Source organism: Schistocerca cancellata, chromosome 7 (genome assembly GCF_023864275.1).
Source record: "Schistocerca cancellata isolate TAMUIC-IGC-003103 chromosome 7, iqSchCanc2.1, whole genome shotgun sequence".
Taxonomy (NCBI): domain Eukaryota; kingdom Metazoa; phylum Arthropoda; class Insecta; order Orthoptera; family Acrididae; genus Schistocerca; species Schistocerca cancellata.
Window position 1 is genome coordinate 111401236 of NC_064632.1, and position 12568 is coordinate 111413803.

The 12568-nt window shown below is 44.8% G+C and overlaps 1 protein-coding gene across 1 annotated transcript in view; it reads left to right on the plus strand.

Annotated features, from left to right (window-relative positions):
- Positions 1-1211: 1211 nt before the first annotated feature.
- The window catches only part of LOC126092094 (centromere/kinetochore protein zw10 homolog), a 229570-nt gene continuing 218213 nt past the window's right edge, over positions 1212-12568 (plus strand). Inside the window, exon 1 of the mRNA XM_049907517.1 lies at positions 1212-1366. Within this exon, the coding sequence (XP_049763474.1) occupies positions 1315-1366 (52 nt within the window). The 5' untranslated portion in view covers positions 1212-1314. The remainder of the gene's footprint in view (positions 1367-12568) is intronic.

Below are 12568 nucleotides of genomic sequence, written 5' to 3' on the forward strand. Positions count from 1 at the left end.
TTTACCATATTTGTGCTTCTTTCTTCCCCTGTATTTACAAAACTTAGAAAAAAATGACTGACAGCATGATTACGACATTAATTAACTGCTTGAAAGAGAGTTAAGTGCTAAAATTGAAAAAAAAGTTACATTACAATTTTTTCAGTATCTCATAGCAGAAAACAATCAACAATCAATGTGTAACTTGTGTAAAGCGCGACAACTCTGTGGAGGATGGAGTCTCCTTAGTCAAAGGTACAGGTCGAGATGCCACAGGGAACTGACACCTGACTGCCAGCTCTCCTTCTTTCTACTTAGGAACATGGGAAGTCCTCTCACAAGTATGTGCACTTGTGAAAGTGTTACGAATCTGCAGACAATTTGTATTTTAATTCTAAAAGTTTAAAATACATTGTGTTGTTATGATGTGATTGAAATAATAATAACTGTGACATACAGATATGCACACATTAAAATAAGTCTGAACATTATTTGAGTTACCTGAATTTGCTGGCCCTCTGAAGCTCCCGCCCCCGTGTAGCACAAGCCTTGCACGCCCAGTCCCAGAAGCCCTGGGTACATTAAGTGGTGTATCGATACTGTCTACAAAATGTGTTGCGAATAGAGTTAGTAATAAAGAAGTAATAAATTAAATCATCATCCCTGATGCAGCAGACTTATTGCATGAAAGGAGAAATTGTAGTAAGCGATAAACGTTTCCCCTTTATTATTTTGGGAGTGGTACTAGCGAGAAAAAGTTTCGTAAAGCTTTGAAATTACATGTCAACTCACTAAGTGCTCTCATTCCCAAATAGTGGAAGAATAAAATGTTGGTAATTGCACGAGATGAGTTAGCCTCAAAACATATGCACAGATTTTAATTTTTATAATCTTATTTTCACCCTTCAACGCAAAAGTTAAAAATTCGCCTAATAATTACGTGAAATACTGGAACCAAATTTTTGCCACTGAAGTCGTTGGATAAGCAACTTAGAATTGGGAAAATGAATCATAAACCGGGATAGAAATTAGGTAATGTAAATTACGTATGGCATAGATGATGTAAACAAAAGTATTAATGTATGCAAATATAATTTGCTAGATACTAGTTATTAGACGTATGTATAGGTTTCAGTGCTTGCATACAAATTTTACTTGATTCATGTTTTGCCCATACAATGTATGTCGTCTACGGATTTTTAATACACAATATACATGTTTTTTTAATCTTTGCTCGCTCCTTTGTTTACGGGATGTTTACTGTCCGTGATTGTGTTGGCTGAAGTGGGTGGCTAGTTGACAGGAGACGAACAACCAGGCGGCAAAAAGCAACTGATGAAGATTGAAATGAGCGGAAGTTTTTTATCTGAGGTTCTCCTATCTGCAGGTATGTTTACAGTGCACTGTGTTTAAGGGAACCAAAACCCTCAAATATAAAAGTGTTAAACGATCAAAAGTGGCATTAATAAAGGGGAGCTAAATTTATGCTCTAGAGAAAGTATGTTGATGTCTCGCGTTAGTGTGGGGGTATAGTGTACACAAAGCTAGTGGTTAGAGACTTGACTACTTTCTTATATGGGTTCTCTGAAGTGACCTTTTAGTTTCAAATTTTATAACGCAAAGTACACGAAATAGGGCTCGAGTGTAGGCATCAGACTATGCTACAAATCAATCTTTTTCTGCAAACTTTATATCACACTCATTCACTTCTTCAACTGTCAAGTAAACTATCACTTTCCAAAGTTTACTAGACGTCAGTCTACGCTACGTATCAGTCTGTCACTGCGATGTGCAATCAATAGTTTAGGAGGAGGGGGGCGTTTTGTAACACTAGTCGCCGGAGCAGGATATCAAAGCCGATTCAGAATGAGCTTTGAATTTAGACCATCTTTGACGACTTAATAAACACGATAGTAGGTTGACGAAACAATTGACCCATTGCAAAATCACTACACTAATATAAATTTCCCAAATTACTATCACAGGTACAAAAAATGTATAGGATAGTAATAATTTTTATGTTAAAGGTAATTAAGCATGTCAAAATAATGTGTAGTGCAGAAAGTAAAAGCAAAATAATATGGAATTCATAAAACATGAAACTGGATGGCTAGACACTAGTAACACACAGATCAAAGGTGGTAGTAAAGTAACAGAAAATACTCATGAATTTGCAAATGTTGTAAATGATTAGTTCTGTGGCATTGTAGAGATGTTGCATCAAACTGCTCTTAAAACATCTGTAGTACACACAATTAATTACACTACAAATACAATTACATTTTCCACAGTAGAGCTTTAAATCACTGGAACAGTAAAGAAATTGAAAAACAAAAGCCTGCAGGCATAGATGAGATTTCATTCTCTGTTCCAAATGTGGGTAGAGATGGCATACAAACCCACTTAACAAATATACTAAATAAATCCTTTTATTAAAAGTGTTTTCCAGAGTACCAAAAGCACTCACATGTTGTGTCATTACTAAAGAAAAGCAATGAAGAGATTATAGAAAACTGCAGGATAGTTTCATTATTGTCGGCATTTTCAAAAATAAGTGAATCAGTTGTGGAATGTAGACAGATGACGTACCTACATTAATAAACATGGCCTTTTTAATGAAGCACGGCAGAATTTCAATATCAGCTGTTACAGAGTTCACAAAACTGGTACTTGAAGCTCTTGACAAGGTAGACTGTTATAAGCATACTCTTAGACCTACCCAAGGCTTCAGCATTTGACTACAAAAAGCAGGGCGTACTAAGCCTTCTAGAAGCCTTAAGGGGAAGGGAAATAGCAGAAGAGTGGTTCCAGTCTTACCTGTGAAAAAAAGGTGTAAAAGAATGAGATCGTATGCATGTAAGCTGGCAATAAATTTTTAGCAAAACATTTATCAGACAAGAAACATACAAACGTAGGAGTGCATCGGTGTAATTGAATCCAATTCTGTTTGTAGTATATATCAATGATTTTCTAGACAATATGAGATGTGGAGAAAAAATTTTGTTGCTGATAACAGCAGCATCATAGCCACTAATCAAGAAGGCAAAAAAATTCTCAGGGATATTTTCAATTGGATAGTGTGCAACGAATTATTGTTTGGCTAAAGAAAGCAACGTACAGTTCAACACAGAGGGAAAAAACAAGTCTGTTTCATTAAACATATATGACTAATGTATAGATCGTGTTACAAGCACAAAGTTGTTAGGGATGCATATTGATAGTCAGTTAAAATGAAATAAAGGTGCAAAGATACTGACAAAAGGAATATCATCAGCAAACTGAGTATCTGTTCTCCACCAAGCGAGCACACATATCAAACTGTTTTGCATAGCGGGGAAAACATTAGTAGCTATTTCTGTAACAGTTAAAATGAATAGTTGAGGAACAAGAGCCAGTGTGGACTTGCATTTGCCGGGGAGGGGGGAAACCACCTTCTGTCAGAGAATAAAATTTATAAAAATTTATAGGAAAATGCACAGAAGATGGAAAAGATTACTAAAATATTTATGTTTAAAAATGAAACTAAAATGTACTTTATAAGTAATGCATTCTACACAACTAAAGAGTACTTAGAGAGCTCAGAGTATGTGCTAATTATGAAAATGGACAACTACAACACTGTCACATTACAGTATGTTATCACAATGGGAAATACGGAAGCGTTTGATCCCACACGTCTGCTTAGACCCATGACGTCACAAGTGTGGCGGAAACGACCATAAATCATGATTCCAATATGGCGCATATAAAGTCGTTACGTACACATTATGAGGACGAAAATATATCGAAAAACAAACACACACACTTTCCACAAAAAGCCTAATGACACTAACGGGACAAGTGTGGGAAATGGGAGGGTTTTGGGTGGGGGGCCAAACTAAATATAAACAAATTTAGACACCCATCCCATTCAAAACTACACAAAGCGACGAAAAAAACCGATATCGCACAACTCCCCAAATACCAGTAAACACAATATCATCTGGAATCGGACATTTCCCTTGACCTATATAGCTCAACAGCAGCTCCCGATCCCATAAATTGGGATTGAACACTTCCCTTGACCTATGTAGCTCAAAAACATCTCCCGATACCAATACCAACATTCACAGCCACACATTTCAATAAAACACGTCCCTAGATCCCAACACACAACACATGCACTGAAAACAAAACAATAAAACTTACCACAAAAAAGTTCTGACGCCACAAACTAGGTTGGCCACCACAATCCCACACAGCCACACACGCGTGCGCGTGCGCCCGCTCACACACACACACACACACACACACACACAAACACACAAAGAAAGACCCGACCTCAAGCGCCGCCCCCCCCCCCCCCCCAGCCAACCCAACATCCCCCCCTCACCCCAAAAACCAAATGCAACATAAAAAAATCTCAATCACACACTACAACTCAACAGAAACATCAACAAAATAGATCCTCCACAACTAAAACACAAACCAATACACTCCCCTCCCTCACAAACACGAAATAAACCACCCGCCCCACCCTGAGCTGCAGCCACCCACCCACCTACCCAAGTCACCCTAACCAACCACTTTCGGCCTATACATTTTACTGACAGCCCTTAGGAAAACCCAAAAAACACAATAGCCCTCAGGGACACTCTTCCTCCAACAGTACTCATCTATGAGACTGAAGGTTGGAAGAGCGCTTCATCCCCCTCCCAAGAACTGACTTAACAGCCCCCCACATCCCCTCTATTGTATTTGTACAAGCCCCCGTTTCATAATTTTTGAACTCTAAGCTATGGTTAACTACTAAATGATGGAATCCCCTCTCACCCAACCCCCTATATGAAGAAAATGCATCTGAAACTACTGTGGACCCCGGTCCTATGTACTCCTCAATTAACCCCACTAATTCCGCCTTAGACCTCCCTTCCACAACCCTAAAAACACATTCAGAACACCCACCCCCCGGAACAACAGCCCCTCACACCGAGAGACCAACTACAGACTTACCCCTCCCATACTTCCTTTTCCCAAACTGCGACTCGTCCACCTTCACAACAACCGCATGGTCCCCCAGCTTACCCCTGTAATTAATGAACTCTGAACACACTTCCCGGCAAAAAGAAAACGAATCAAGCACACTCCTCTCACTCACACCAGTCTCATGCGCGCAGAAGCTGTGTGGGGATCTATAACAAAAGTAATAAGTCACCAGTACAATTTCGCGCATGCCCTACCTAGACTTCTAGAACCAGGTACCGCACCGTATGGAACGCCAAATGTCGTCAGCGCCACATATAACCGTCCCTGGTCTAAGACACTGGAACTTTAGCCAACTTCATTTCTTCGCCACAAATAGAGCATTTCACAACCTCGGCAATTAAACTGAAAAGCTGCAAAAACTTGATCAGTTCCAAAGGAGTGTTCCCCATCATATTCCTGAGACGCACACTGTTAATTTTGTCTGTCATATCTATTCCTGAACAAAAAACAACAACCAGTTAATTTTACTAAAATTACCACACGGCATACAGCGAACAACACTAAATTAACCTTCACACAAAATCACAAAATTGTTAACTCACTGAAATGAATTCCACTACAAACACAGCCGTTGCCTGAACAGTTCTGGATAAGGAGCAAGAGAAAACTGAGCCCATTACACTACACAAATGAAAGTCCTGAACATACCACCAGAGGGCACAACAAACCACAACACGACGACATCTACAAACACGCCACACCCACGAACCAAACTCCACACCGTCATGACGTCACACACCACAACACCCTTACGTCACGGGTCAAAGCCGTCTGCTTGTGTCTGTATATGTGTGGATGGATATGTGTGTGTGTGTGTGTGTGCGCGCGAGTGTATACCCATCCTTTTTTCCCCCTAAGGTAAGTCTTTCCGCTCCTGGGATTGGAATGACTCCTTACCCTCTCCCTTAAAACCCACATCCTTTCGTCTTTCACTCTCCTTTCCTCTTTCCTGACGAAGCAGCCGTTGGTTGCGAAAGCTAGAATTTTGTGTGTATGTTTGTGTTCGTTTGTGTGTCTGTCGACCTGCCAGCACTTTCATTTGGTAAGTCACATCATCTTTGTTTTTAGGTATATATACACACAGGGTGTTTCCCTTAGGGGGAAAAAAGGACAGGTATACACTCTCGCGCGCGCGCGCGCGCACACACACACACACACACACACACACACACACACACACACACACACACACACACACACACATATCCATCCGCACAGACACAGACACAAGCAGACATATTTAAAGACAAAGAGTTTGGGCAGAGATGTCAGTCGAGGCAGAAGTGCAGAGGCAAAGATGTTGTTGAATGACAGGTGAGGTATGAGTGGCGGCAACTTGAAATTAGCGGAGATTGAGGCCTGGTGGATAACGGGAAGAGAGGATATATTGAAGGGCAAGTTCCCATCTCCGGAGTTCGGATAGGTTGGTGTTAGTGGGAAGTATCCAGATAACCCGGACGGCGTAACACTGCGCCAAGATGTGCTGGCCGTGCACCAAGGCATGTTTAGCCACAGGGTGATCCTCATTACCAACAAACACTGTCTGCCTGTGTCCATTCATGCGAATGGACAGTTTGTTGTTGGTCATTCCCACATAGAATGCATCACAGTGTAGGCAGGTCAGTTGGTAGATCACATGGGTGCTTTCACACGTGGCTCTGCCTTTGATTGTGTACACCTTCCGGGTTACAGGACTGGAGTAGGTGGTGGTGGGAGGGTGCATGGGACAGGTTTTACACCGGGGGTGGTTACAAGGGTAGGAGCCAGAGGGTAGGGAAGGTGGTTTGGGGATTTCATAGGGATGAACTAAGAGGTTACGAAGGTTAGGTGGACGGCGGAAAGACACTCTTGGTGGAGTGGGGAGGATTTCATGAAGGATGGATCTCATTTCAGGGCAGGATTTGAGGAAGTCGTATCCCTGCTGGAGAGCCACATTCAGAATCTGATCCAGTCCCGGAAAGTATCCTGTCACGAGTGGGGCACTTTTGTGGTTCTTCTGTGGGAGGTTCTGGGTTTGAGAGGATGAGGAAGTGGCTCTGGTTATTTGCTTCTGTACCAGGTCGGGAGGGTAGTTGCGGGATGCGAAAGCTGTTATCAGGTTGTTGGTGTAATGCTTCAGGGATTCCGGACTGGAGCAGATTCGTTTGCCACGAAGACCCAGGCTGTAGGGAAGGGACCGTTTGATGTGGAATGGGTGGCAGCTGTCGTAATGGAGGTACTGTTGCTTGTTGGTGGGTTTGATGTGGATGGACGTGTGAAGCTGGCCATTGGACAGGTGAAGGTCAACATCAAGGAAAGTGGCATGGGATTTGGAGTAGGACCACGTGAATCTGATGGAACCAAAGGAGTTGAGGTTGGAGAGGAAATTCTGGAGTTCTTCTTCACTGTGAGTCCAGATCATGAAGATGTCATCAATAAATCTGTGCCATACTTTGGGTTGGCAGGCCTGGGTAACCAAGAAAGCTTCCTCTAAGCGACCCATGAATAGGTTGGCGTACGAAGGGGCCATCCTGGTACCCATGGCTGTTCCCTTTAATTGTTGGTATGTCTGGTCTTCAAAAGTGAAGAAGTTGTGGGTCAGGATGAAGCTGGCTAAGGTAATGAGGAAAGAGGTTTTAGGTAGGGTGGCAGGTGATCGGCGTGAAAGGAAGTGCTCCATCGCAGCGAGGCCCTGGACGTGCGGGATATACACAATACACAAGCAGACATACTGGTCTTTAAATATGTCTGCATGTGTGTGGATGGATGTGTGTGTGTGTGTGTGTGTGTGTGTGTGCGCATGCGCACGAGTGTAAAAGCTTGAATTTTGTGTGTATGTTTGTGTTCGTTTGTGTGTCTGTCGACCTGCCAGCACTTTCATTTGGTGAGTCACGTCATCTTTGTTTTTAGGTATATTTTTCCTACGTGGAATGTTTCCTTCTATTATAACCATATATATATATATATATATATATATATATATATATATATATATAAAAAGAAAGATGATGAGACTTACCCAACAAAAGCGCTGGCAGTTCGATAGACACACAAATAAACACAAACATACACACAAAACTCTAGCTTTCGCAACCAACGGTTGCCTCGTCAGGAAAGAGGGAAGGAGAAGGAAAGACAAAAGGATTGGGTTTTAAGGGAGAAGGTAAGGAGTCATTCCAATCCCGGGAGCGGAAAGACTTACCTTAGGGGGAAAAAAGGACAGGTTTACACTCGCACACACACACATATCCATCCACACATACACAGACACAAGCAGACATTTGTAAAGGCAAAGAGTTTGGGCAGAGATGTCAGTCGGGACGGAAATACAGAGGCAAAGATGATGTTGAAAGACAGGTGAGGTATGAGCGGCGGCAGATTGAAATTAGCGGAGATTGAGGCCTGGCGGATAGCGAGAAGAGAGGATATGCTGAAGGGCAAGTTCCCATCTCCGGAGTTCTGACAGGTTGGTGTTAGTGGGAAGTATCCAGATAACCCGGACGGTGTAACACTGTGCCAAGATGTGCTGGCCGTGCACCAAGGCATGTTTAGCCACAGGGTGATCCTCATTACCAACAAACACTGTCTGCCTGTGTCCATTCATGCGAATGGACAGTTTGTTGCTGGTCATTCCCACATAGAACGCTTCACAGTGTAGGCAGGTCAGTTGGTAAATCACGTGGGTGCTTTCACACGTGGCTCTGCCTTTGATCGTGTACACCTTCCGGGTTACAGGACTGGAATAGGTGGTGGTGGGAGGGTGCATGGGACAGGTTTTACACCGGGGGCGGTTACAGGGGTAGGAGCCAGAGGGTAGGGAAGGTGGTTTGGGGATTTCATACGGATGAACTAAGAGGTTACGAAGGTTAGGTGGACGGCGGAAAGACACTCTTGGTGGAGTGGGGAGGATTTCATGAAGGATGAATCTCATTTCAGGGCAGGATTTGAGGAAGTCGTATCCCTGCTGGAGAGCCACATTCAGAATCTGATCCAGTCCCGGAAAGTATCCTGTCACAAGTGGGGCACTTTTGGGGTTCTTCTGTGGAAGGTTCCGGGTTTGAGGAGATGAGGAAGTGGCTCTGGTTATTTGCTTCTGTACCAGGTCAGGAGGGTAGTTACGGGATGCAAAAGCTGTTTTCAGGTTGTTGGTGTAATGGTTCAAGGATTCCGGACTGGAGCAGATTCGTTTGCCACGAAGACCTAGGCTGTAGGGAAGGGACCGTTTGATGTGGAATGGATGGCAGCTGTCATAATGGAGGTACTGTTGCTTGTTGGTGGGTTTGATGTGGACGGACGTGTGAAGCTGGCCATTGGACAGGTGGAGGTCAACGTCAAGGAAAGTGGCATGGGATTTAGAGTAGGACCAGGTGAATCTGATGGAACCAAAGGAGTTGAGGTTGGAGAGGAAATTCTGGAGTTCTTCTTCACTGTGAGTCCAGATCATGAAAATGTCATCAATAAATCTGTACCAAACTTTGGGTTGGCAGGCCTGGGTAACCAGGAAGGCTTCCTCTAAGCGACCCATGAATAGGTTGGCGTACGAGGGGGCCATCCTGTTACCCATGGCTGTTCCCTTTAATTGTTGGTATGTCTGGCCTTCAAAAGTGAAGAAGTTGTGGGTCAGGATGAAGCTGGCTAAGGTAATGAGGAAAGAGGTTTTAGGTAGGGCGGCAGGTGATCGGCGTGGAAGGAAGTGCTCCATCGCAGCGAGGCCCTGGACATGCGGAATATTTGTGTATAAGGAAGTGGCATCAATGGTTACAAGGATGGTATCCGGGGTAACAGACTGGGTAGGGATTCCAGGCGTTCGAGAAAGTGGTTGGTGTCTTTGATGAAGGATGGGAGACTGCATGTAATGGGTTGAAGGTGTTGATCTACGTAGGCAGAGATGCGTTCTGTGGGGGCTTGGTAACCAGCTACAATGGGACGGCCGGGATGATTGGGTTTGTGAATTTTGGGAAGAAGGTAGAAGGTGGGGGTGCGGGGTGTTGGTGGGGTCAGGAGGTTGATGGAGTCAGGTGAAAGGTTTTGTAGGGGGCCTAAGGTTCTGAGGATTCCTTGAAGCTCCGCCTGGACATCAGGAATGGGATTACCATGGCAAACTTTGTAAGTAGTGTTGTCTGAAAGCTGACGCAGTCCCTCAGCCACATACTCCCGACGATCAAGTACCACAGTCGTGGAACCCTTGTCCGCCGGAAGAATGACGATGGATCGGTCAGCCTTCAGATCATGGATGGCCTGGGCTTCAGCAGTGGTGATGTTGGGAGTAGGATTAAGGGTTTTTAAGAAGGATTGAGAGGCAAGGCTGGAAGTCAGAAATTCCTGGAAGGTTAGGAGAGGGTGATTTTGAGGAAGAGGAGGTGGGTCCCGCTGTGACGGAGGACGGAACTGTTCCAGGCATGGTTCAATTTGGATAGTATCTTGGGGAGTTGGATCATTGGGAGTAGGATTAGGATCATTTTTCTTCGTGGCAAAGTGATATTTCCAGCAGAGAGTACGGCTGTAGGACAGTAAATCCTTGACAAGGGCTGTTTGGTTAAATCTGGGAGTGGGGCTGAAGGTGAGGCCTTTGGATAGGACAGAGGTTTCGGATTGGCCCCCTACAAAACCTTTCACCTGACTCCATCAACCTCCTGACCCCACCAACACCCCGCACCCCCACCTTCTACCTTCTTCCCAAAATTCACAAACCCAATCATCCCGGCCGTCCCATTGTAGCTGGTTACCAAGCCCCCACAGAACGCATCTCTGCCTACGTAGATCAACACCTTCAACCCATTACATGCAGTCTCCCATCCTTCATCAAAGACACCAACCACTTTCTCGAACGCCTGGAATCCCTACCCAGTCTGTTACCCCCGGAAACCATCCTTGTAACCATTGATGCCACTTCCTTATACACAAATATTCCGCATGTCCAGGGCCTCGCTGCGATGGAGCACTTCCTTTCACGCCGATCACCTGCCGCCCTACCTAAAACCTCTTTCCTCATTACCTTAGCCAGCTTCATCCTGACCCACAACTTCTTCACTTTTGAAGGCCAGACATACCAACAATTAAAGGGAACAGCCATGGGTACCAGGATGGCCCCCTCGTACGCCAACCTATTCATGGGTCGCTTAGAGGAAGCCTTCCTGGTTACCCAGGCCTGCCAACCCAAAGTTTGGTACAGATTTATTGATGACATTTTCATGATCTGGACTCACAGTGAAGAAGAACTCCAGAATTTCCTCTCCAACCTCAACTCCTTTGGTTCCATCAGATTCACCTGGTCCTACTCTAAATCCCATGCCACTTTCCTTGACGTTGACCTCCACCTGTCCAATGGCCAGCTTCACACGTCCGTCCACATCAAACCCACCAACAAGCAACAGTACCTCCATTATGACAGCTGCCATCCATTCCACATCAAACGGTCCCTTCCCTACAGCCTAGGTCTTCGTGGCAAACGAATCTGCTCCAGTCCGGAATCCTTGAACCATTACACCAACAACCTGAAAACAGCTTTTGCATCCCGTAACTACCCTCCTGACCTGGTACAGAAGCAAATAACCAGAGCCACTTCCTCATCTCCTCAAACCCGGAACCTTCCACAGAAGAACCCCAAAAGTGCCCCACTTGTGACAGGATACTTTCCGGGACTGGATCAGATTCTGAATGTGGCTCTCCAGCAGGGATACGACTTCCTCAAATCCTGCCCTGAAATGAGATCCATCCTTCATGAAATCCTCCCCACTCCACCAAGAGTGTCTTTCCGCCGTCCACCTAACCTTCGTAACCTCTTAGTTCATCCCTATGAAATCCCCAAACCACCTTCCCTACCCTCTGGCTCCTACCCCTGTAACCGCCCCCGGTGTAAAACCTGTCCCATGCACCCTCCCACCACCACCTATTCCAGTCCTGTAACCCGGAAGGTGTACACGATCAAAGGCAGAGCCACGTGTGAAAGCACCCACGTGATTTACCAACTGACCTGCCTACACTGTGAAGCGTTCTATGTGGGAATGACCAGCAACAAACTGTCCATTCGCATGAATGGACACAGGCAGACAGTGTTTGTTGGTAATGAGGATCACCCTGTGGCTAAACATGCCTTGGTGCACGGCCAGCACATCTTGGCACAGTGTTACACCGTCCGGGTTATCTGGATACTTCCCACTAACACCAACCTGTCAGAACTCCGGAGATGGGAACTTGCCCTTCAGCATATCCTCTCTTCTCGCTATCCGCCAGGCCTCAATCTCCGCTAATTTCAATCTGCCGCCGCTCATACCTCACCTGTCTTTCAACATCATCTTTGCCTCTGTATTTCCGTCCCGACTGACATCTCTGCCCAAACTCTTTGCCTTTACAAATGTCTGCTTGTGTCTGTGTATGTGTGGATGGATATGTGTGTGTGTGCGAGTGTAAACCTGTCCTTTTTTCCCCCTAAGGTAAGTCTTTCCGCTCCCGGGATTGGAATGACTCCTTACCTTCTCCCTTAAAACCCAATCCTTTTGTCTTTCCTTCTCCTTCCCTCTTTCCTGACGAGGCAACCGTTGGTTGCGAAAGCTAGAGTTTTGTGTGTATGTTTGTGTTTATTTGT